This window comes from Schistocerca serialis, chromosome 2, assembly GCF_023864345.2.
Source record: "Schistocerca serialis cubense isolate TAMUIC-IGC-003099 chromosome 2, iqSchSeri2.2, whole genome shotgun sequence".
Lineage (NCBI taxonomy): Eukaryota > Metazoa > Arthropoda > Insecta > Orthoptera > Acrididae > Schistocerca > Schistocerca serialis.
Genome location: NC_064639.1, coordinates 1,009,312,820 through 1,009,339,062, shown reverse-complemented (window position 1 = coordinate 1,009,339,062; position 26,243 = coordinate 1,009,312,820). Strand labels below are relative to the sequence as shown.

At 38.5% G+C, this 26,243-nt stretch overlaps 1 protein-coding gene across 1 annotated transcript in view; it reads right to left on the bottom strand.

The window, feature by feature from the left end:
- Positions 1-3,774: 3,774 nt before the first annotated feature.
- Positions 3,775-26,243, bottom strand: part of LOC126458424 (uncharacterized) — an 89,601-nt gene continuing 67,132 nt past the window's right edge. The window contains exon 3 of the mRNA XM_050095461.1: positions 3,775-4,719. Coding sequence (XP_049951418.1) covers positions 4,505-4,719 — 215 coding nt within the window. The 3' untranslated portion in view covers positions 3,775-4,504. The remainder of the gene's footprint in view (positions 4,720-26,243) is intronic.

Here is a 26,243-nt window from a genome sequence, read left to right as displayed (position 1 = left end):
GCCTTCATCCAATGAGAATTAGATAGTGGCAGAACGCCACTGGGGTGCAGAGCTAAGCGGGGTATTGAAGATGCACACTTAGTGCCAAGAGGTGGGAGAATGCAGACCTGCCTGAGGTAACTTATTTTATTCAGTCATGAAGGTGACAGATTTTGGGTAGTAAATGGCCTCCGGAGTATTCTAACTTTCAAGGAGATATATACTTTCGAGAGTTTTAAATGTATTCCAGTTCTGAACTTTGATTTTTTCCGCTCGTATTACGGAAATAAGACTGGACAGAACATGAGTTTCTACTCTTCAAGGAAAGTATGTAGGTAATATACTAAATTCTAAACCAGTTTGAGCTGGCGTATTTTCGTGCTTTATGATCACGGAATGGGGATTCTGCCACCATTCTTGAAGGTCACTTAAAGCAACATTACTGCTTTTCAATAAGGTTCTATTTCTGTCTATATTACAATTATGTAGGACCACCTCTCCACATATTTCTGATTATCTTGAATAAACCAACAACTATTCGACACAATCCCCTGCTATTATCTACATCAATTTCACTTATCTTTCACTCTGATATATCTCTTGTCTTAATCCGTAATTCTAGGGACTGCACAGATTGTTTGACTGTTGAGTCACATGTACCAATTATTATTTGCAGCAGGTTTATTAGCTGTATACGAAAGCAGATATGTATAACAAGACCCTACGACTTCATCGAGCCATTCTTTGTAAACAGAGCCGCGCATAGCCCAATTACTAGTCGATTCTGTTTAACCAATTTAGCGACGTTAAAGCAGTTGTAAAAGGCTAGTAACAACGCATAATCAAGCCTGTAATTTCTGTTGTTATTTGACGTCATGAACTCAGACACCGTCCATTAATGTCCTTCCTAGAATAGATAGAATATTTTTCCGTGCAACACAGCAGTAAACTGATTAACTACGGTAAAATTTTGCCAAGCTTATTTTCTTTGAGTACAGAGATTGGAAAAATTTATTAATAACAAAAACAATTCTTTGGAAGTCCTACTGGATAAAGAATGGCTGCGGAAACTAACTTTCTTAGCTGAAGTTGCTCTCCCTTTGAATGGACTGAAAAACGACTTCGCTTTCAGTGGGAGGACAATATTTATGATCTTTACATACATGTTAAAACTTTCAGACAGAAATTGATACTTTTTTTTTTTCAATACAACGGCAGACATACAATTTTCTCACACTTCGCCAATTATCAGTCATTGAAGGGTCAACTTGTTTCAAGTTTTCCACTCTTTCTGGGGTACAGTTTCCTGGTGAACTGCAGAAAAAGTTCTCTTTCTGGTTTTCAGATTTATATGCTCATTACAGCGAAATCAAAATATACCAGGACCCCTTCTTTGTGAAGTGGGAGGTGGTCAGGCAAGCGGAAATAATCGGTCTGCACGCTGATGAGTCCATGAAGTACAAGTTTAAAGAAGGAAGCTTTTTTTAGATTTACAGGTTTATGACAGAAGACAAGTGTCCTATGATAAACGAGTTTGTTATCTGTCTTTGGCACTTCCTAGACAGGTGAACAAACATTTTCTTCGCTGAATATTAGAAAATCTAAATACAGAGATACACGGAAGGACCAAAGAAACTGGCACATCTGCCTAATAGGCGGGCCGGTGTGGCCGTGCGGTTCTAGGCGCTCAGTCTGGAACCGCGTGGCCGCTACGGTCGCAGGTTCGAATCCTGCCTCGGGCATGGATGTGTGTGATGTCGTTAGGTTAGTTAGGTTTAAGTAGTTCTAAGTTCTAGGGGACTGATGACCACAGATGTTAAGTCCCATAGTGCTCAGAGCCATTTGAACCATCTGCCTAATATCGTATGGGCCCCCGCGAGTACGCAGAAGTGCCGCAACACGACGTGGCATGAACTCCACTAATGTCTGAAGTAGTGCTGGAGGGAACTGACACCATGAATCCAGCAGGGCAGTCCATAAATATGTAAAATACGAGAGGGTGGAGATCTCTTCTGAACAGCACGTTGCAAGCCATCCCAAATATGCTGAATAATGTTAATGTCTGGGGAGTGCTGTGGCCAGCGGAAGTGTTTTAACTCAGAAGAGTGTTACTGGAGCCACGCTGTAGCAGTTCTGGACGTGTGAGGTGTTTCATTGTCCTGCTGGAATTGCTCAAGTCCATCGGAATGCACAATGGACATGAGTGGATGCAGGTGATTAGACAGGATGCTTATGTACGTATCACGTGTCAGAGTCGTATCGAGACGTATCAAGGGTCCCATATCACTCCAACTGCACACGTCCCACACCATTAAGAGCCTACGTCACAGTCCCCTGCTGACATGCAGGGTCCATGGATTCATGAGGTTGTCTCCATACCCGTACACGTCCATCTGCTCGATAGAATTTGAAACAAGACTTGTCTGACCAGGAGAGGTTTCCAGTCATCAACAGTCCAATGTCGGTGTTGACGGGCCCAGGCGAGGCGTAAAGCTTTGTGTCGTGCATTCAACAAGGATACACCAATGGGCCTTCGGCTCCGAAAATTATGATGCACTACGCAGTTAAAATTCACATAATTTGATCAAATTGGCGGGTTTTGACGCAGTCTGCACCAACCCGTTGCACAGTTATGATATATTCCATCATAAATTCTTATCTTATTCTACTTACTATATTACCTAATGTTATTGTTCGAAACTGAGTCAGCTCAGTGAAATAGTGTATCACTCCTTTACCTCAGATTCAGAATGGAGTTTTAGGAGTTTTACATTATGCTGAACAAATCTACAACAAGTTACTTGCAGATGCCAAGTCCTTAGACAGTCAAAAACAAAAGAATATCTCATTAGCTAGTCCTATAATTTTTCAGAATATTTTGACTCAGAAAAGCAAATTCCACGTAACTCTCGTGTTTACGTTAAGCAGCTGCGTTGAGGCTTGCACCTACGCAGCCAGCAACCAGCAACACACACAGATTAGGCAGTCACAGACCTCACAGGGGACAGCTCTTCAGATGACAAAGGATGGCTGCACTCCACCCAGCCACCAGGCAGCAACCCAAGCGCTGCCAGTTGTCACTGTCTCCATAGACCTTTTCTCCTCTGCGGGCCACGTGATCGGAAATCGTACCTACAGTATCCTGGCACTGAGGCATTATTGAGGCCAGTGCCCAGGTTATGTACGATGGTTCTCTACAAGTGAGTTTCCCAAGCCAGGCGCCAATTGTGAAAGCATTCCTACAATCAGGATCTCACACTAGAGTCACTGCTATAACGACGCCGCCATCCACGTCGACCTTCATCTCCAGAAGCTAACAGCTATGACCTACTCCATTCGTGATCTCTATGGTGAAGGGACGTGGCCTCTGACGCTGTGACCAGCAATTGGACTTTGTAATATCTGTCTTGTATTTTAGTGGCAATATGGCATACTTAAACATGTCCCTTCTGGACCTTGATTGCGGCGCGCTTTGGATTTTCGAACTTACAATTTACTGTGACATTTTCAGGCCTACAGCGTTCCGATATTACTGTTATTCTTCGAATATTCAACAAACGAAATGGCTTCAGTTGTGTTCCGAAGTAACACTCACTGTAGAAGATTGTTTATGTGTGTTACAATAAACTTCCTATTCAGATTATACCTTGGTATATTTCCTGTGCTGCATTCGGCAGACACATCGAAACAGATTTTGGATTTGTCGACATGTGGGCAGCTGATAGTGTCTATGTAAAGTTATATATGCTTTCTTTGATGTATTAAATAAACACGGCAGTGGAGCAGTGAAGGATGTAAGATAATGAATTTTTTTTATTTATATGCAGTTGTTTCTCATCTAATCTTCATAAATATGTATAGGATAATTTACAACTAATTCACAAAATCATCAGTATGAGTATATTATATATTAGCAACAGTAATAATTTGTTTTTAGTATAATTTAAAACTGTAAGTAGCTACAGTGTCTGCTTCTTCCTCATAGTGCATAAAGTGACTCGCTCCACATCTCTGGGTGCTATCTTTCATTATGGACTTTACAGAACACAATTTTTGAATGAGTGAATGAATTAACTGCTTCTTTCCTTCGAACTGCTTCGTGAAAGACAATAAATAAATTCTGAGAGATGTAAACTGTTATATTTTGTTTTACATAATTTACAGTCGTTGGTTTCCAAATGAAAATCGATGAAAGACAACAGTTATATTTTTATGTGGCGACAAATGCTCGGTTCAGCCAAAAAAAAAAAAAAACCTCGATCAATTTCCTCCAATAATTCTGAGGCCAAAACAGGAATCCACTACAGATAAGTTGAACTATGCCTGCAAAGCAGTTTCAATATTTTCATACCCAAATTACTCCCGATGCCAGTGTGTGGTGTAGCACTTCTTGAAATTGTAACCTTTTTATCACATTAAGATGTCAGTGACAAACAATTCGTCCCTTTTTTAAGAGTTGTTTAACAATTTGAAGTACACTTATGTACATATCACAAAACCGTGTCCAGCTAAATTAGTGCCTCAGTCAGGTAAGTAACAAATGTCCCACGTAATATAGCAGTAGGATATAGAATTTCTGTATCGAATCAGTTCTTCCACCACGATTACACAGATCTTCGGAGCAGAAGTAACAGCTCTCTACCTTCACCACTTTAGCTGCCTCCAGGCAGGGATTCGTCTTGTCCGGTATTGGCACACACATCCTTTCTGTGTACTTGCGACCGCTGTTCTCTGTAACATCTGTAACATGGGAGACACCTTTTTATTACATTTTACACAGATCTGTGATATGACATATCTACATCTATATCTCTACTGAGTGTATTTGCAGTGAGAATGATGTTAGATGTAGGAGATATAAACACACTACTGGCCATTAAAATTGCTAAACCAAGAAGAAATGCACATGATAAACGGTTTAAGTAGGCTGTTTAGGTTTTTTTATTGGTAACGCATCCAGATCTGTCACAAGATTTCTGCCTTAGCACGGATTCTTCTAAAGTCGGTCTTGGTGCCCATTTATTTCAAGAAGCCATAGAAAATGACAATACTGTTCAGAAAACCATTGCTTTTGCTAGCCGAGTGCTAACAAAATCTGAAAAAAATTATTCCGTTACTGAATTAGAAGCTTTAGCTATCGTTTGGGCATTTAACAAATTCCGTTTCTTTCTTTCTGGTAAGCACGTAAAAGTATACAGTGATCATCGTGCATTACAATTTCTTATGTCTTCAAAATTAAATCATGGCAGGTTAAAACGTTGGGCATTGTTTCTGCAAGAATTCCGCTTCACAATAGTCTACATTCCCGGCAAGGAGAACATTGTTGCGGACGCACTGTCACGCGCACCGGCTGGGCTTGAGAAAAGTAACACAGAAGGCAACCTCGAGAAAAATTTCAGTATTCTTTACATTCAGAAAGTCGCTTTTGAAAACTTCATCACCACATCTTTAAAGGACATTGCTCATGAACAAGATAAAGATCCGATTTGGAAAGACATCAAGAGCAAATGGTATGAAAAGACACACACACAGATTCGGCATTATTATCTGGTTAGAAACAAGATACTGTTCAAACGCTGCACTATTGATGACAGGCTATGGGTACTTTGCATTCCTGACGATTTTGTTAATAAGCTCATTTGGTACATTCATTTCAGCTACGCACATTTTGGCCCACGAAAATGTTATCATATTCTTCGAACGACTTGTTATTTTAACAATATGGAAAAAAGAATTCGAAGAGTCTTGTCTATTTGTAAACTTTGTCAAAAGGCGAAACCATCTACAGTCTCACATCATGCTCCGTTGTTTCCTATTATTCCTTCTAAATTAAAAGAATTTGCTGCTGTTGATCTCTTGGGACCGCTTGTCAGAACATCTAATGGATTTTCGTACATTCTAGTCGCTGTTGAACTTACTTCAAAATTTGTTTCTTTCACTCCGTTACGTAAAGCCACTAGACGGTCTGTATCCAACGCCTTTGTTAAAAATTTCTTACGTGAAGTTGGACACGTTAGCAAAGTCATTTCAGATAACGGACCTCAATTCAGATCTGCTGTTTGGTCACGCATGCTTCGGAATCGTAAAATCAAACCTGTTTTTATTTCATTGTACTCACCACATTGTAACCTGTCTGAACGGATTATGAAAGAAATCAATAAGCTTTGCAGACTTTATTGTCACAGAAAGCATCAGCATTGGGACAGATATTTACACTTATTTCAAAACGTGCTGAATGAAATGCCTCATGACGCCACTGCTTTACCACCTACTCTTGTACTGAAGAATGAAGAACCACCGAACAGAATCAGAGAGCTTGTACCTTTCCCGAATACACGTAAACTTCGACACAAAGACATAATTGATTTGGCTCTTAAAAATATAAAATCTGCAGCAGACAAAAGGAGAAAACTACACGGTAAAGCAAATGCAAAGGAACTGTATATTGGTCAGAAAGTTCTCATTAAAGCTCATTCATTGTCACATAAGAAGAAACACTTGAGTCACAAATTCTTTCTAGTTTACAATGGACCTTACAGAATCCGACGTATACCACATGATAATTGCGTTGAAGTTGAAACTCTGCGTAGTAGGAAGAGTAATGGTTTACACCACATTTCACAAGTAAAACCGTTTATTGAAAGATAATCTGCTTTTTAACTTTGTCTTTGCCATATAACTTTTCACTTTACATTGCTAGTATGCTTTGTCAGACTTAGAATCTGCTAACATGCATATTTTAAGATATTTGAAGTACAATGATACAAGGGTTTTCTGTGATATATTTCATTCCATTGCTGTAATCTGTAACACCTGAGGGTATAATTACATTAATCCTCAGGGGGGTACACGCTTACTTTGTGTACCATGTGTTTGGAAAGCACAAGGAGCCCTAGCTAATATGGTATTTGCTTATACAACTTTACACTTCGGTACCATATTTCTCTAACACATAAATTACACAGCTATCTGATTATTTACCTGAGAGAGACTAACATTTATCTTACTACATCAGTGACAGATGTTTACGTAACTACACAGTTGGATAACTTCACACTTATGAAATTGTATTTTGTCTGTATTTTGTGAAATGCTCATATTTTTCCAGAACCATTGTGACACTATGAGAGCTTTGAATGATGTATTTGGTAAGGGAGCATGATTTTTAAAGTATGTTTGAGGTAAATGACACTACTGACATGAGCAGAGAATTTTTTTTTAGGTTTTGACACTATTGGAGGAAGTTACGACGATTTTGAGAGTTGACTGAGATGTTATGATATTATTACGACGACGATGTGTATTATGCTATTGCGGTATGGTTATGATCAATAAGCTGATGCTATATGAGTTATTTGATTATGCTACATATCTGTAATGATGAAATATTGAAGAAGTGTCGACAAATAAGGTAAGGAATATTGAGTAGTGGTTAGGGACACTGATTTGTAAAAAGGTTGTTGGAAACCAAGAATCGTACTTTAAGAGTTATGAAATGTGTGTGTATATGCGTGAATGTATCACAATGCCGCCGAAAATTTTTTGGACACTGTTATATCAATAGCTTTTTGTTTCTACAGATTTGTAACGCAAATTCTTGACCTGTGAAATATTTTTATATGAGACTGTTACTGTAGCTGAAACTGGTGTTGTAAATATTTCAGTAAGAAAGTTAAGTGACCACCTGCACGTAATGCGTCGTGAGTGGCCAGGTGTGCCAGCCGCCTTGAGAAAAAGCCATTAGGTGGTAGAAAAAAAAAGGGGGAGGCCATTATCCTCGCTATCGACATTCCTTTGTAGAAAGCATCGTAAATACGACACCCTCAAACTTGAAAACATGATTACACTGTAGAGTTCTCAATTCATGATATTTACTGAAATGAAATGATGAGAAACATTTTATGTCTATTGTCTTGCTAGTTGAAAGATTGTTTACTGCATTATGAAATGCCATATGGCTAGTGAATGACGTTTGACGCCTTGCTTTGCCTATTTTGTTTAATATCTAGTTTCTAGCTGCACTGCATCATTGGTTAAAATAAAATTTTATATATGTACTAAGATAAATATTTTCTGTCTACAGATCGAGTAAATAATAATTTTTTTCAAAAAAATGAGGGAGCACAAAATGACATTTACCTTCACAGGAACTGCATTCATAATTTTCTTTTCAAGTACTTGGTAACTTTCTGGTAGAATAACTTCTTGTGGTGCACCACTTTAATTACATAGACATTAAGATGTGAATATACATTTCCCTTGTCTGCATTGTTGTCTTTAGTGTACTATTTTTTCTGCTTGAGCTTTGTTATGTTTAGGTGTAAGTTCTTTCATTTTCTGTTGTTGGTTGCCAGGCATAGTGCTACTGAATTTTAATTTGTGTTACTCTGCTAAGCCAGATTTATTTTTCTTGTTTGCTGCACGTTGCCTTATATTAGTTGCAATATTGCAATTGCTTTGCCAGTTTGAATTTTTTGTCATTGATGTTTGTGTTACTTGTTTTGTGCTGCTGCATTGCCTCGTCCCTTAGTTTAGCATCTGAGCTCAGTAGATTTAAGTTAGCTTAAGAGGGGGTAGACTATATAAGAGAATGAGTTGCGATGAATTGGAAGAAACGCATTGAGAAGATATAAGAAACAGATTTGGTAAAAATGAGTATTGTGCACTGAGAAATAATTATTTTGAAAGAAATATAAATAGAATACAGAAAGCAGGTATAGATAGGACTTTTTGGGAATAATGAAGAACGAAGGGAGATCTCCGAGAAGTAAAGAAAGTTTTGTTTGCAAAATACTGCAGTAAAACAAACCCTGTCCTTTCCTTGTGTTATCCCATATGTTTGTGTACCCTGTGTATTTGTGTTCTTCCTGTCTTTATGTGTTTAGCTAATAAGATTTATGTTGTAGAATTTCTCTAATACTCAGCTACATGAACTATGATGAGGAATACTGTTATCCTCAAATATAATTTGCATTTATAATATGTTATTTTCTTTGTAAAGATGTTTAGACATTATTTATTCTGGTCTGTTTTAATGCTCATGTGTGAAGTTGATGTTTCAAAAGTTATTCTGATCTTTTATGTGTTTACTTATGTCATAATTCCTGTAACACTGATGTATATATCTATTTCTATTCTTTTGTAAAGCCTGTATTACTACAAATGTTATCTGTATTATTATGTCTTTAATGATGTATTTTGTACCTTTGTAATTGTATTCTTATGTTATAAAATTGTAATTGACACCAGTTCATCATATTATTAACTTGTAAGTTACATTTCACTGCGCACGTTTCTGTTGGTCATAGTATATGGACAATGTGTGAGAAGTAGGGACTGTTAGTGTTTGCACGTGTGTTAATAATTCAGCAAGGGACTGGATAACAGCGTTGCTGGTTCTAAGGACAATTCCAAAAACTTCGTGAGTGTACAAGTGGAGGTTTATGGACTTGCTATCTTCTCTGCAAGACTCTTCGATGGTGATTGTGCACCTGCGCAGTCGCAGCAGATGCCTGCTGGCCATCTCTACAAGGACTACATTGGGGCTGCATCTTTGATGGCCCACCAATACCATTATTTCTACAAGGACTACAGTGGGTCTGCACCTCTGGTGGCCCACCAATATCGTAATCTCTACCAGGACTACAATGGGTATGCTCTGTGATGACCTACCTACCAATATTCTTCAAAATGTCGAATGACTCTGCTGTGGGTTTCCTCTGTTGTGGCCCATTGCCTGCCTGCATGTCAAGAGTCAGCACTGTCTTTCCATTAGAAGGACAACACTACTTCTTCAAGACTGCATGGAAATCCACTACTTCCGTGTGCATTTTCTTTTACTGCTCAGACTTTGTGCATAAAATTGTAATTAATACTCAGGACTGTCTTTATGGACTGTGAGAAAATTTTAGCTTTTGACCAACATTGTATCAATAAGTGTGTGAATTTGATTTTTTTGTTATTGTAATTATGAAAAATTTTTTCAAATCTGTATTGGCCACTGCCCAAAATCATTTGTAAAATTTTTTGTGGGGAGCATGGGGGCTATGTAAGTAGGCTGTTTAGGTTTTTTTACTGGTAACGCCACCTCTGTATGAAAATCACTGGTTGTGCTGTGTGCAGTCTGTGGCTGCTTTGCATTGTTGTAATACTCGCCATTGTAGTGTTAGGCAGCTGGCTGTGAACAGCGCATAGCGTTGCGCAGTTGGAGGTGAGCCGCCAGCAGTGGTGGATGTGGGGAGAGAGATGGCGGAGTTTTGTAATTTGTCATGAACTGCTATATATATATATTATGACTATTAAGGTAAATACATTGTTTGTTCTCTATTAATATCTTTCATTTGCTAACTATCCCTATCAGTAGTTAGTGCCTTCCGTAGTTTGAATCTTTTATTTAGCTGGCAGTAGTGGCGCTCGCTGTATTGCAGTAGTTCGAGTAATGAAGATTTTTGTGAGGTAAGTGATTTCTGAAAGGTATAGTTTAATGTTACTCAGGGCCATTCTTTTGCAGGGATCTTTGATAGTCAGATTGCGTTGCGCTAAAAATATTGTGTGTCAGTTTAAGCACAGTCCTGTATAATTTTTAAAAAGGGGACGTAACAACGGGTATTCATTGGACAAATATAATATATTAGAACTGACATTGAAAGGTGGCTACGCTGAGACACAGCGCCAGAGATTGCGCCAAAGAGTATTATTCCTCCACTGGCAGTGCTTGTCGAGGACTCGTAGTAGGCAGTGCTTGCTGAGATGTTGTAGTGAAAAGTTCTTGTCGAGAAGTCGTGGTGGGCAGTGCTTGTGGAGTGGTAGTAGTGAGTCGGTGTTGAGATGTTGTAATAAGGAGTGCTTGTTCCATGTTTTATGCAGTTGTTTGATGGGCTAGACAGCAGATGTTGTTCGAATGGAGATATTGCAATGATCAGAGTGCTTCTCGTCAATATATATGAAGGTAACAAAATTCCCTGTTTTTTCATTATTTTAATGGCGTAAATAATGCGTCATTACAGGTTCAGTCAACAAAGCATCTGGCTTGTGTTCTTGTATTAGAGTGTAATTCTGGTTTTCTTGTGCAATTATAGTATTTCTATTTTTTTTAATTACTTCAGTATAAATGGTATTTAAAATTTCTTGTCTTATTGAAGAAGAACCGTGCCAGATGTGTACGTTGAATCACACTTCCACGCACAGAACAGCTATGCTTGTGTTTTGTTGTTTCCTAGGTTTTATAGTTGCTGGGGACTTAATTAATTCATTGTGTTAACGGAAATTTTCTTTCATTCTTTGTTGTTATTCTATGCAGTCAGATTGCGTACTAAAACTAGTCAGGGCCAACCGTTTACGAGACTACGTAATCGGACATACAACTACTAAAAACCATAAAAGTATTTGCATTCATTAATATAATTAAGCCCCCATGCACGTGGCGACCGCTGCTTCGGATCGTCGCTTGGAATTCTTCTGATTGTAAAAATAGTAGACACTACTATTGTTGTAGTAATTTGTAGTTTAGTAATTGTAGTCTAAATTGCATGTATAGATTTGGTAATTGTCATTCTTCTAATGGTATTTTTTTGCAGAGTTTAATTTTTGTCGTCTTGTACATGGGTTTGACAATTTTGTGCAGTTAGGAAGATTTCAATTGTTCGTTAATCGTGTTTGAGGGAAGCATTTCGCGTGAATGATATTGTTGATGATAAAGTGTCATTGTGTGTAATTTTCATATAGTGACGAGTTTTGTATATTTTGTAAATGATTACACGATCGATGAAAAAGGCAAAAATGATGGATAGAATGACGAAATTGTTGACATGGCGAACTCGCCAACACAGGACAACAGTATGATGAATAATGAAGTGGAAAACAATTTAATAAGTGGGGAAAATAGTCCGGAACCATTTCAAAATTTTTCTCAATCAGAAAATTCATAGAATACGAGATCAACGGTAGAAGATTCTGAAATAGTATCGAACACAGATAGCTTTATGGCTATGCAGAAGGAAGTTAGTTTTGCGGGAAATGTTAGGGGCGAAAAGAATTTCGAACCGGCTAATATGGAGCAGTTGATGGGTGTAATATTAAGTCTGGGATCACAGTTGGAATCTAAATTTAAAACAGAGATGGGAACTTCGACAACACGGTTAAAAACTGATATGGGAACAATGGAAACACGGTTAGACTCACTGGGATCACAGTTGGGATCTGAATTAAAAACAGTGGGATCACAAATAGGAACAATTAAAACTGAAATAGGAACAATTAAAACTGAGATGGGAACAATGGAAACACGGTTAGACTCACGAATAGGGACATGTTTCAAAAATATGAAAGATGAATTAAAGAAAGAAATCAGAGAAGAAGTACAACCGATTTTGAATTCTCACAATAATAGATTAATTGCAGTAGAGATTAGACAAAAGGAACAGGATAGAGAACAGGAAGAAACAGATCGCGTGATAGTACAAAAATTTTCAGAGTTAAATTTACAACGTGGACACGATAAGGAAGAAATATTTGAGAGAATCGAGGAATCCGTACCAAATGACAGATTAAATAACCTAACACAACAATATGAACAGTTAACTACCAAATGAGCCGGCCGAAGTGGCCGTGCGGTTAAAGGCGCTGCAGTCTGGAACCGCAAGACCGCTACGGTCGCAGGTTCGAATCCTGCCTCGGGCATGGATGTTTGTGATGTCCTTAGGTTAGTTAGGTTTAACTAGTTCTAAGTTCTAGGGGACTAATGACCTCAGACGTTGAGTCCCATAGTGCTCAGAGCCATTTGAACCATTTTTGAACTACCAAATGTGTCAATACTGAAACCCGAGTCGCGACACTTACGGAAGACGTAAATAAACAGAAAGAACAAATAGGTGATTTATCGGAAAGAATTGAGGAGATTTCAGACAAATTGACAAGTCTTAGTTTAAATGGGGACAGAGATTCAGATGATACGGCACCATTGCCATTTGCAGAAACCGAAGAGTACCAGAACATAAATAAGCATGTTGAAAATCAGGGAAAATTTAATGAACGCGTCAAAAGGGAATTTGAGGCATTACGAAAGCAAGTCAAACAAATTGAAGGCGAAATCGTAGGAAAAGACAGCAAAAGAAATTTAGAATCACAAATAGCAGAGGGGTTTGAAGAAAATAATTTGTTTCATTTACGGGATGCAACAAGAGAGCGCCAGGCGCGTGAACTTGACAATAATCGACATTCGGACTGAACAGTCGCGGTAGGTCTTTGTCGCCACGAGGAGAAAACTTTGACTATAAACACTTCTTGACTGTTCGGAAATTTAAGATCTTTCGCAATTCCAAGAATGACATACATCCATGTTCATGGTTAGATCAATTTATGTACGCACTTCCACCAAATTGGCCACTAAGTCACAAACTGGAATTTATGTGTGGATATTTAGAAAACGAACCGGCGACGCGCATGCGCGCACTTATTAGAGATTGTAATAATTTAAATGATTTTTATCATGCATTTCTATCGGCATATTGGTCCGAAAACACGCATGACAGAGTCAAACACAGTCTTATTATGCAGCGTAATTTTAAACAGTCTGAGTTCCGCACGCCGGCAGAATACTTTGAAGACATGATTCGAAAGAATCAGTTCCTTTCCAACCCTTATAGCCCGACTGAATTAATTTGCGTTTGTTTAACTAAGCTGCTACAATCGATAAGACAAATTGCTTTAGCCGGAAGATGTAAAGATGACATTGAGACTTTTAAGACTTTGCTACAAGAACTTGAGTATGACAACGACGACGGGACTTCTTGTAATTTTTTCAGTAACAGTAATTACAATAGATTTTCAGAGAAAAGGGATAGTGATCGGAACGGACGTTATAGCGGTAATTTTGAGAATGACAGACGAAACAGACAGAACAATAGATACCAGCCTTATGACAATAACAGACGTTCTAACAGAAATTACACAGACAATTATAATAACGGTAATTCCTACCGGAATGATCAATCATACGGAAACAGTAATCGGTATCATCAAGACAGAAATTATTCATACAGTAATAGAAATTCTTTCTACAGAAATAACCAGGGTAGTAGATACAACAATAATTTCAGAAGTGACAGTCGAAATTACACAAGAAGTAGTCATGCAGACAGACAGGAAAATAGAAATTTTAATGACAGACACAACCAAGAATTTGCATCTAACAGACAGGAGGGACCTAATTGGCATCCTCCACGTGACAGAACTTCAGAGAGACAAGTGCAAATAGTAGAAATTGATCCGCGAAATGACGCGAATAATCAAAGACGTGACGCAAGCAATCGACAATGACTTGTAGCTTCGGCTTCTGGCAGCAATATAGACGGTTCAGAAAGTAATGACACTACGACTTTACACTACGTACGCCTGGAAGACATGAGAGACATTTTGCTAGACGAAAAGGAAAATAATGTAGACGCATTTTTACATCCTGTTATTGAAGTATGTGTGGGTAAGGATACGTTCACTGCAGTTTTAGATTCTGGGAGCCCATTGAATGTCATTAGTGAATCAGTTTTTCGTATATGTGTAAGAAGTATTGCTTGTCCTGTATTACCTGTTTCTAAAACTACAATTCGAGGAGCGATTTCGAGAAAAAGTGTGGAAGTCAAACAACAGACCAACTTAGATTTCATTTGTCAAGAAAACGAATTTTCTGCAAATTTTATTGTTGTTCCATTACTCAGTACACAAATTATATTAGGTATGGAGTTTCTTAACACACATAAGGCAATTTTGAACTTTAAAGAAGGAAGTGTAAATTTGACTGTTGCCGGAATGCCGAAATGCTTGAAATTTTTCGAGTGTTTAACAAGATCTGAATCAGATACAAAATGTTTTAGGTTTCTTACTTCTGATGTTTTCGTTGAGCATTATGACGACAGTGTGTTTATTCATGACAATGACAATAGATACAGAGACGCGATGGATGATATAATTAATAGCGAAGAATTAATTAATGAAAAGGTTAAGAGAACTGAAGTGCCAGATGACGTTGCAAGAGAAGAGCTGCACCACATTTTGACTTCACATGCTACAGTATTTAGTCATCACACAGGAACTATACAAGGCTGACAATATTTATTTAAAGTAAAAGAACACACACCATTTCGGGGGAAAACGTACGCTATTCCTTTGGCTTACAGAGACAAGGTTAAGAGTGAACTTCAATACATGCTAGATCAAGGCATTATTGAGCCAGCAGTCAGTCCTTATACCAGCCCATTACACGTTGTTCTTAAAAAGGATGGGTCAATTCGTTTGGTTCTGGATTCCAGACAGATAAATAATATCATCATTCCTGAAACTGACCGTCCACAAAATTTAGATGAACTTCTTCAACATTTCCATGGAATTAAAGTTTTATCCACGATTGATATGCGGGCAAGTTTTTGGCAAATAGAACTCCACCCTGATTGTAGAAAATATACTGCCTTTTTAGCCTTTGGTAACTGTTACCAATTTCGGAAATTACCGTTTGGACTTACTGTATCTTCAGCAGCATTCATTCGTAGTTTAAACGAAATTTTACCTGTTTATCTTCGTGACAATATTACTTCATATGTTGACGATATTCGTATTGCTAAACATTCTTGGAGTGAGCACAACAAAATTTTCGATTCATTATTACGTATCTTTGCAAGAGTTGGCATTACTGTGAACTTGGAAAAATCTGAATTTGGTCGTTCTCAGGTGAAATTTCTCGGTCACATTATTTCTACAGAAGGTATTCTCCCTGATCCAGAGAAGCTAGACGCAACCCGTAATTATGCTGTTCCTACCACAAAACGTGATGTTCGTAGTTTCCTTGGTGTCTGTAATTTTCTTAGACGCTTTGTTAGATTGGACAATTTGGCTACACCTCGTTTATGTGAACTATCTGGAAAGAATTCTAATTGGTGTTGGGATGAGGAAGCTCAGTCAGAATTTGAACAACTTCGTGATGCTTTAGTTGCTGCTCCACTTCTTTCACATCCGGATTTATCTAAAGATTTTTGTTTGGCGACGGACTCATCATACAAAGGCCTAGGTGCACATTTATTTCAAGAGATAGAAGAAAACGGGGTTGTAGTGCAGAAGACTATTGCATTTGGAAGTCGTGTTCTCTCTAAATCCGAAAAGAATTATTCGATTACGGAACTTGAAGCTTTAGCTGTTGTTTGGGCTTTTACAAAATTTGTGGACATTTTTGTTTGGCAGACATACTAAGGTTTACACCGATCATCGAGCTCTGGAATTTCTTATGTCGACAAAATTAACTCATGGCACATTGTCACGATGGGCGTTGTACCTACAGGAATTTGATTTTAGTATTGTTTACATACATGGTTCTTCAAATATTGTTGCTGATGCTTTATCACGTGCACATATGGGTTTGAAACAAAGTGTTGAAGAGGACTGCAAGGAAAACAATTATTGTTTGATGTATATTCAAGGTGTTGCGTTTGAGAACTTTATTTCGTCTTCGCTCCAGGACATCGCTAAGGAGCAAAATAAGGATCCAATCTGAAGGACATTAAGGAGAAGTGGAGGAGAAAGGAAAGCGTAGCGATTAGACAGCATTATTTAGTTCGCAATGACATTCTTTTTAAACGAAAATCGGTCGACAACTCTGTTTGGTTAGTTTGTATTCCTGATGAGTGGGTTAATAAGCTGATTTGGTATACGCATTTCAGTTATGCACACTTTGGTCCCAGAAAATGCTTTCATAAATTACGAGAAAATTGCTACTTCAGTAATATGGAAAAACGTATTCGATCTGTTCTGGCCAAATGCAAATTATGTCAAAAGGCAAAGCCGCCAACAATTTCTCACAGAGCACCATTGTTTCCTATCATTCCAGCGAAATTAAAGGACATGGCTGCAGTCGATTTGTTCGGTCCAGTGGTTCATTCTACTAATGGTTTTGCGTACATTTTCGTAGCAGTGGAGTTGACATCAAAATATGTGTGTTTTACACTGTTACGCAAAGCAACAGCTCGTTCAGTATCTAATGCTTTCATTAACCATTTTCTTGAAGAAGTTGGTCATGTTGATACGGTTATATCAGATAATGGATCACAGTTTCGTTCTAAAATTTGGCTTCGTACTCTACGGCGTCGTAAAATTAAACCAATTTTCATTTCACTTTTTCACCCTCAATCTAATGCTTCAGAGAGATGGATGAAGGAAATCAATAAATTGTGTCGTCTTTATTGTCATCAGAATCACAGAACGTGGGATCAGTACCTTCATATTTTTCAAAACATCCTGAATGAACTTCCTAATGACTCAACTTCTTTACCGCCTATTCTGATATTAAAAAACAAAGCACCGACAAATCGCATTTCTGAAATCGTTCCTTTTCCACCTACACGGAAACTGCAGCATTCTGAAGTTGTCAACCTGGCTCTACGAAATATTACACCTGCGGCTGCTAGAAGAGAGAAATCAGTTAAACGTCCTGGTCATTTAAAAACCTTGTCAGTTGGTCAAAAGGTGTTAATTAAGTCCCATCGTTTGTCGCACAAAGGAAAAGGCTTGTGTCGCAAATTTTTTCTGCTTTATAACGGTCCATATAGAATTCGCAAAATTATTCATGATAACACTGTCGAAGTAGAAACTCTTAAATCTCGACGCTCTAAGGGAATACATCATATAACTAACTTTAAAATTTTTGTGGAATGATATACTTTTGAAAAATTTTTGTGGAATGACATACTTGTGAGAAACTAACAGCTACATGTAAACACACGGAGAATACAAGGATACCACGCTGTGTTTTGGCGGCGGCACATACACAAAGCAACAGTCAAGTCTGCGCGCCGCACGAGGCAGTCGTTGACCGCAAACAATTACTTCCTACGTCACGCGCCTACAGCTGATCGAGCGCTCAGTGCGAATGCACTGACAGCCGTAAACAAATACACAGTCTAATTTCACCGATTAAATTCAGTATAAAGCTATAGTGACTTGATCAATTATGTTATTAACGTTCAGTATTTTTCAGGATACGGTTCTATAAAATATTTAAGAACTTCAGGTAAATTCTGTGTCTGTCCGACGTTAAGAGGACTTGCTATCGAGAAATTTTCAGGAAGAATGTAATTTCGAAGAAGAAACTAATAAACTAAAAAGGTAACTATTAATTGAGTTTATTTTTCAGGTAACATATTTCCACTTAGGTACGTACTTTAGACGTAATTTGCTGCTCGCGATTACGTGATTTATACTTCGTGTTAACTGATATTGACAATGATTGATTAATGAACAGGGTTGTTACTTGTGTATATTATGCATCGCTTGGCTGCACTGCTTTTTCACTGAAGTCATATTTTTTTATTATGTGCCTGCTGCGCTTATTTATTTAAATTATAATTGTCACTTGATTAATTGTGCTGATATAATTATGTATGTAAGTTATACTTTGTGATTTATCTGCTTGCGCCTTCATGTTTACTTATTAAGATTACATATGAACATGTATTTGCTTGTGCTGATGTGATGCTAATGACCTGTTTACTGTGTAAGACTTATGTTTGCTGCTATGCGTATGGATTGCATATTTATACATTTCTGTGTGTTGTCATAACTACTCTTTAATTGCTATATATAGAAATGCTGATAATCTGTGTACAAACATAGAGTTTAGGTCACACTATGGTATTAATTATTGTTCGCTTGGCAGAGCCTCGTTGTAGGGATTGTACTGCATCCACTTGTTGACATTCTGTTCTCTACTGGTATATTTACTCGCTGTTGCATGTTTTACTTACGCTCAGTGCCTTATATTTTAAGATAAGAAAATGAACTGCTATAAGCTATAATTCGACGAACGACATTAGTACAAGAAACTTCATTGAAGTCACATGAGCTGGAGGTTTTATGGAATCTGTATAAATTTGTGCTAATAGAAAGGAAGCTAACGACATGACATACCAACACTAGGTTTAGACCATTGACAGTTATTACACTGCATTCTTCGTGAGCAATTGAAATAGGAAGTGACACTTGACACAAAAAATACTCCACATGTTTGCTTCTGCCATGATTCTCGAAGTGGTGTACACACTGTGAAATATTATGATCATTCACACTCCGTAATCGTACTTAATTACTGAGAGTTATTCGAACTAAAGTCTGTTAGAGGTCATGTATGCATTTCTTTTATTTAATGAGGGACAAGGTAACCAAAATGTATTTTATAATTTATAATGAGTAGAAGATTTGGGTCAGATGGATTATACAGAGGTTGTGTGTTGACAGTGTGTCTTCGGATTGTATGGGGCGATGAGGTTTGCATTAGGATTTTATCTGTACTTGTTCGAGGAGACTGACTAGAGGAAAGAGTTGTTATGGAAGTGAAATGATATTGGTAATAAGGTTTATATGTATCGACGTATTGAAGAGGTATTATTGAGGTATTATTGAGATTATGTGAAGTTGATGAGTATTGGAGTTTTGGTGGACAAGAGGTAAGGTAAATGATATTGATGATAAGATTTATATGTATCGACGTAAGAGGTATTATTGAAGTATTGAGATTATGTGATGCTGATGATTATTGGAGTTTTGGTGGATAAGAGGTAAAGTAAGTGAGGAGCATATTTTTTTTGTTTTTGTTGGTCTATATGGAACAAGGAGGATGAAGATAGCAGACTAGAACACTAAAGTGGAAGGAAGATTGTCTACACACACTTTGTTAAATCAATAAGCAGTACATACTTTTTTTTGGAGGGAGGAAGTAATTGCATTCTTGGCTCACTGACAGTTGTTCAGCAACCGTACATTTTGATCTGGCTTGGTAAACATTGGTCTTGACATGATGACTATGACGTTGACTAACTATTATTGACTGTTATACATTGCTGCCACTGCTACTTGATACACATGATGAACATCAAATTTTGACAGAATTGCATTTACACAGTTAACACTATTCAATTACACAGTAGTACTTAATGTGGATAAAAGATGAGTGAGTGTGTTTTGTGTGTTTTCCTTTCCTAATCCCAAATAATTGGTCCCAACCTATCTCCTAAATATTATTTTACTTGTTTGTTGTGGCTTGCACTGACACCCATAAATGTTATAGGTTTACTGTTATTTGTGTATTGTAATAGTTAATATGACAATTATCTGATATCATTTGTGTGTTTATTAGAATTTGTATGTTTAGTGTAAGAGCATTGAGAATAATTTTGTAAAAGCAATTGTGTGTGCATTCAAACTATTGTTCATTCCTGAACTGTCTGATTAGTGATGGTGAATATTATGGACTGTTACCTGCACTTGTTCAACATAATGCGTGCCACTTAGAAATGTTTAATTTCTGCTGATGAATTGTGTGATTAGTGATAGTGAATATTATGGACTATTACTTGCACTTTTTCTACATGATTGGTGCCACTGGGACATGTTTAATTTCTGCTGATAAGCCCTGATAAACAGTGTGATTAGTGATAGTGAATATTATGGACTGCTGTCTGCACCTGTTCAACATTACTGGGTGCCACAGATGGAACTGCTTCTACTGAAATGAAGTCGCTTGTTGGTGTCTGCACCTGTTCAACATTACTGGGTGCCACTGATGGACTGCTTCTATTGAAATAATGTCACTTGTTGGTGTCTGCACCTGCTCAACAATGCTGGGTGCCACAAGTGGAACTGCTTATACTGAAATAATGTCACTTGTTGCTGTCTGCACCTGCTCAACATTGCTGGGTGCCACTGATGGACTGCTTCTACTGAGATAATGTCACTTGTTGGTGTCTGCACCTGTTCAACATTGCTGGGTGCCACTGATGGACTGCTTCTCCTGAAATGATGTCACTGGTTGGTATCTGCACCTGTTCAACATTGCTGGGTGCCACTGATGGACTGCTTCTACTGAAATGATGTCACGTGTTGGTGTCTGCACCTGTTCAACATTGCTGGGTGCCACTGATGGAACTGTTTCTACTGAAATAATGTCACTTGTTGGTGTCCGCACCCGCTCAACATTACTGGGTGCCACTGATGGAACTGCTTCTACTAAAATGATGTCACTTGTTGGTATTTGCACCTGTTGACCATTGCTGGGTGCTACTGCTGGAACTATCAACTACTTGTTTTTTTTTTTTTTTTTAATCATGGAAAGCATGTTATCTGAGCATTTGTATAAACTGATTTTTTGTGTATTGTGTAAACTATTATGTAAAGTCACATGTATGAAAGAATTTGTATTGCTTACTGTATTTTATATATTATGTTATTGAAAGGTCAGTGCAAAGCCAAAATTTTATCTAATTATGTGATATTTGCGTATTAATATTATCTTTTTTTTGTCTGTATTCTTGTGGACGAATTTGGTGGTATTTTCACCACCAATGCTGGCAAAAATACCATCAAATTCTGGCCCGTGGAGGAAGGGCATATGAAAGGTGGCTACACTGAGCCACAGCGCCAGAGATTGCGCCAAAGAGTATTATTCCGCCGCCTCCACTGGCAGTGCTTGTCGAGGACTCGTAGTAGGCAGTGCTTGCTGAGATGTCGTAGTGAAAAGTTCTTGTCGAGAAGTCGTGGTGGGCAGTGCTTGTGGAGTGGTAGTAGTGAGTCGGTGTTGAGATGTTGTAATAAGGAGTGCTTGTTCCATGTTTTATGCAGCTGTTTGATGGGCTAGACAGCAGATGTTGTTCGAATGGAGATATTGTAATGATCAGAGTGCTTCTCGTCAAAATATGTGAAGGTAAAAAAATTCCTTTTTTTTCATTATTTTAATAGCGTAAAACATGCGTCATTACAGGTTCAGTCAACAAAGCATCTGGCTTGTGTTCTTGTATTAGAGTGTAATTCTGGTTTTCTTGTGCAATTATAGTATTTCTATTTTCTTTAATTACTTCAGTATAAATGGTATTTAAAATTTCTTGTCTTATTGAAGAAGAACCGTGCCAGATGTGTACGTTGAATCACACTTCCACACACAGAACAGCTATACTTGTGTTTTGTTGTTTCCTAGGTTTTATAGTTGCTGGGGACTTAATTAATTAATTGTCTTAACGGAAATTTTCTTTCATTCTTTGTTGTTATTCTATGCAGTCAGATTGCGTACTAAAACTACTTAGGGCCAACCGTTTACGAGACTACGTAATCGGACATACAACTACTAAAAACCATAAAAGTATTTGCATTCATTAATATAATTAAGCCCCCATGCAACATGTGATTATATTTTCACGCAATTTGGGTGCATAGATCCTGATAAATCAGTACCCAGAACAATCACCTCTGGTCCTAATAACGGCCTTGATACGCCTGGGCATTGAATCAAACAGAGCTTGGATGGCGTGCACAGGTACAGCTGCCCATGCAGCTTCAACACGATACCACGGTTCATCAACAGTAGTGACTGGCGTATTGTGACGAGCCAGTTGCTCGACCACCATTGACCAGACGTTTTCAGTTGGTGAAAGAGCTGGAGAATGTGCTGGCCAGGGCAGCAGTCGAACATTTTCTGTAATCCAGAAAGGCCTGTACAGGACCTGCAACATGCAGTCGTGCATTGTTCTGCTGAAATGTAGGGTTTGGCAGGGTTCGAATGAAGGGTAGAGCCACGGGTCGGAACACATCTGAAATGTAACGTCCACTGTTCAAAGTGCCGTCAATGCGAACAAGAGGTGACAGAGACGTGTGTGTAACCAATGGCACCCCATACCATCACGCCGGGTGATACGCCAGTATGTTGTTGTTGTGGTCTTCAGTCCTGAGACTGGTTTGATGCAGCTCTCCATGCTACTCTATCCTGTGCAAGCTTTTTCATCTCCCAGTACCTACTGCAACCTACATCCTTCTGAATCTGCTTAGTGTATTCATCTCTTGGTCTCCCTCTACGATTTTTACCCTCCACGCTGCCCTCCAATACTAAATTGGTGATCCCTTGATGCCTCAGAACATGTCCTACCAACCGATCCCTTCTTCTGGTCAAGTTGTGCCACAAACTTCTCTTCTCCTCAATTCTATTCAATACTTCCTCATTAGTTATGTGATCTACCCATCTAATCTTCAGCATTCTTCTGTAGCACCACATTTCGAAAGCTTCTATTCTCTTCTTGTCCAAACTATTTATCGTCCATGTTTCACTTCCATACATGGCTACACTCCATACGAATACTTTCAGAAATGACTTCCTGACACTTAAATCAATACTGGATGTTAACAAATTTCTCTTCTTCAGAAACGCTTTCCTTGCCATTGCCAGTCTACATTTTATATCCTCTCTACTTCGACCATCATCAGTTATTTTGCTCCCCAAATAGCAAAACTCCTTTACTACTTTAAGTGCCTCATTTCCTAATCTAATTCCCTCAGCATCACCCGACTTAATTAGACTACATTCCATTATCCTTGTTTTGCTTTTGTTGATGTTCATCTTATATCCTCCTTTCAGGACACTGTCCATTCCATTCAACTGCTCTTCCAAGTCCTTTGCTGTCTCTGACAGAATTACAATGTCATCGGCGAACCTCAAAGTTTTTATTTCTTCTCCATGAATTTTAATACCTACTCCGAATATTTCTTTTCTTTCCTTTACTGCTTGCTCAAAATACAGATTGAACAACATCGGGGAGAGGCTACAACCCTGTCTTACTCCCTTCCCAACCACTGCTTCCCTTTCATGTCCCTCGACTCTTATAACTGCCATCTGGTTTCTGTACAAATTGTAAATAGCTTTTCGCTCCCTGTATTTTACCCCTGCCACCTTTGGAATTTGAAAGAGAGTATTCCAGTCAACATTGTCAAAAGCTTTCTCTAAGTCTACAAATGCTAGAAACGTAGGTTTGCCTTTCCTTAATCTTTCTTCTAAGATAAGTCGTAAGGTCAGTATTGCCTCACGTGTTCCAGTGTTTCTACGGAATCCAAACTGATCTTCCCCGAGGTTGGCTTCTACTAGTTTTTCCATTCGTCTGTAAAGAATTCGTGTTAGTATTTTGCAGCTGTGACTTATTAAGCTGATAGTTCGGTAATTTTCACATCTGTCAACACCTGCTTTCTTTGGGATTGGAATTATTATATTCTTCTTGAAGTCTGAGGGTATTTCGCCTGTTTCATACATCTTGCTCACCAGATGGTAGAGTTTTGTCAGGACTGGCTCTCCCACGGCCGTCAGTAGTTCCAATGGAATATTGTCTACTCCGGGGGCCTTGTTTCGACTCAGGTCTTTCAGTGCTCTGTCAAACTCTTCACGCAGTATCATATCTCCCATTTCATCTTCATCTACATCCTCTTCCATTTCCATAATATTGTCCTCAAGTACATCGCCCTTGTATAGACCCTCTATATACTCCTTCCACCTTTCTGCTTTCCCTTCTTTGCTTAGAACTGGGTTTCCATCTGAGCTCTTGATATTTATACAAGTCGTTCTCTTATCTCCAAAGGTCCCTTTAATTTTCCTGTAGGCGGTATCTATCTTACCCCTAGTGAGATAGGCCTCTACATCCTTACATTTGTCCTCTAGCCATCCCTGCTTAGCCATTTTGCACTTCCTGTCGATCTCATTTTTGAGACGTTTGTATTCCTTTTTGCCTGTTTCACTTACTGCATTTTTATATTTTCTCCTTTCATCAATTAAATTCAATATTTCTTCTGTTACCCAAGGATTTCTACTAGCCCTCGTCTTTTTACCTACTTGATCCTCTGCTGCCTTCACTACTTCATCCCTCAAAGCTACCCATTCTTCTTCTACTGTATTTATTTCCCCCATTCCTGTCAACTGCTCCCTTATGCTCTCCCTGAATCTCTGTACAACCTCTGGTTCTTTTAGTTTATCCATCTCCTTAAATTCCCACCTTTTTGCAGTTTCTTCAGTTTTAATCTACAGGTCATAACCAATAGATTGTGGTCAGAGTCCACATCTGCCCCTGGAAATGTCTTACAATTTAAAACCTGGTTCCTAAATCTCTGTCTTACCATTATATAATCTATCTGATACCTTTTAGTATCTCCAGGGTTCTTCCATGTATACAACCTTCTTTCATGATTCTTAAACCAAGTGTTAGTTATGATTATGTTGTGCTCTGTGCAAAATTCGACCAGGCGGCTTCCTCTTTCATTTCTGTCCCCCAATCCATATTCACCTACTATGTTTCCTTCTCTCCCTTTTCCTACACTCGAATTCCAGTCACCCATGACTATTAAATTTTCGTCTCCCTTCACAATCTGAATAATTTCTTTTATTTCATCATACATTTCTTCAATTTCTTCGTCATCTGCAGAGCTAGTTGGCATATAAACTTGTACTACTGTAGTAGGCGTGGGCTTCGTATCTATCTTGGCCACAATAATGCGTTCACTATGCTGTTGTAGTAGCTTACCCGCATTCCTATTTTCCTATTCATTATTAAACCTACTCCTGCATTACCCCTATTTGATTTTGTGTTTATAACCCTGTAGTCACCTGACCAGAAGTCTTGTTCCTCCTGCCACCGAACTTCACTAATTCCCACTATATCTAACTTCAACCTATCCATTTCCCTTTTTAAATTTTCTAACCTACCTGCCCGATTAAGGGATCTGACATTCCACGCTCCGATCCGTAGAACGCCAGTTTTCTTTCTCCTGATAACGACATCCTCTTGAGTAGTCCCCGCCCGGAGATCCGAATGGGGGACTATTTTACCTCCGGAATATTTTACCCAAGAGGACGCCATCATCATGTAATCATACAGTAAAGCTGCATGCCCTCGGGAAAAATTACGGCTGTAGTTTCCCCTTGCTTTCAGTCGTTCGCAGTACCAGCACAGCAAGGCCGTTTTGGTTATTGTTACAAGGCCAGATCAGTCAATCATCCAGACTGTTGCCCTTGCAACTACTGAAAAGGCTGCTGCCCCTCTTCAGGAACCACACGTTTGTCTGGCCTCTCAACAGATACCCCTCCGTTGTGGTTGCACCTACGGTACGGCTATCTGTATCGCCGAGGCACGCAAGCCTCCCCACCAACGGCAAGGTCCATGGTTCCATAACGGAAATAAAATACCCTCTGTTCCAGTAGCCTACGCTAGTTTGAAAAAAGAGAATTACGAATTCGTACAAAGGATGCTAAATTCATTAAAATACAATGAACACAAATGGAAAATATGTGCAGATCTCAAGGTAATTGCTATGGTACTGGGAATACAATAAGGCTACACAAAGTATGCCTGTTTTCTTTGCGAGTGGGATAGTCGAGACCGAAATTCTCACTACGAGAAAAAGAAATGGCCAAGGCGAAGATGGAAAGCTGGTGA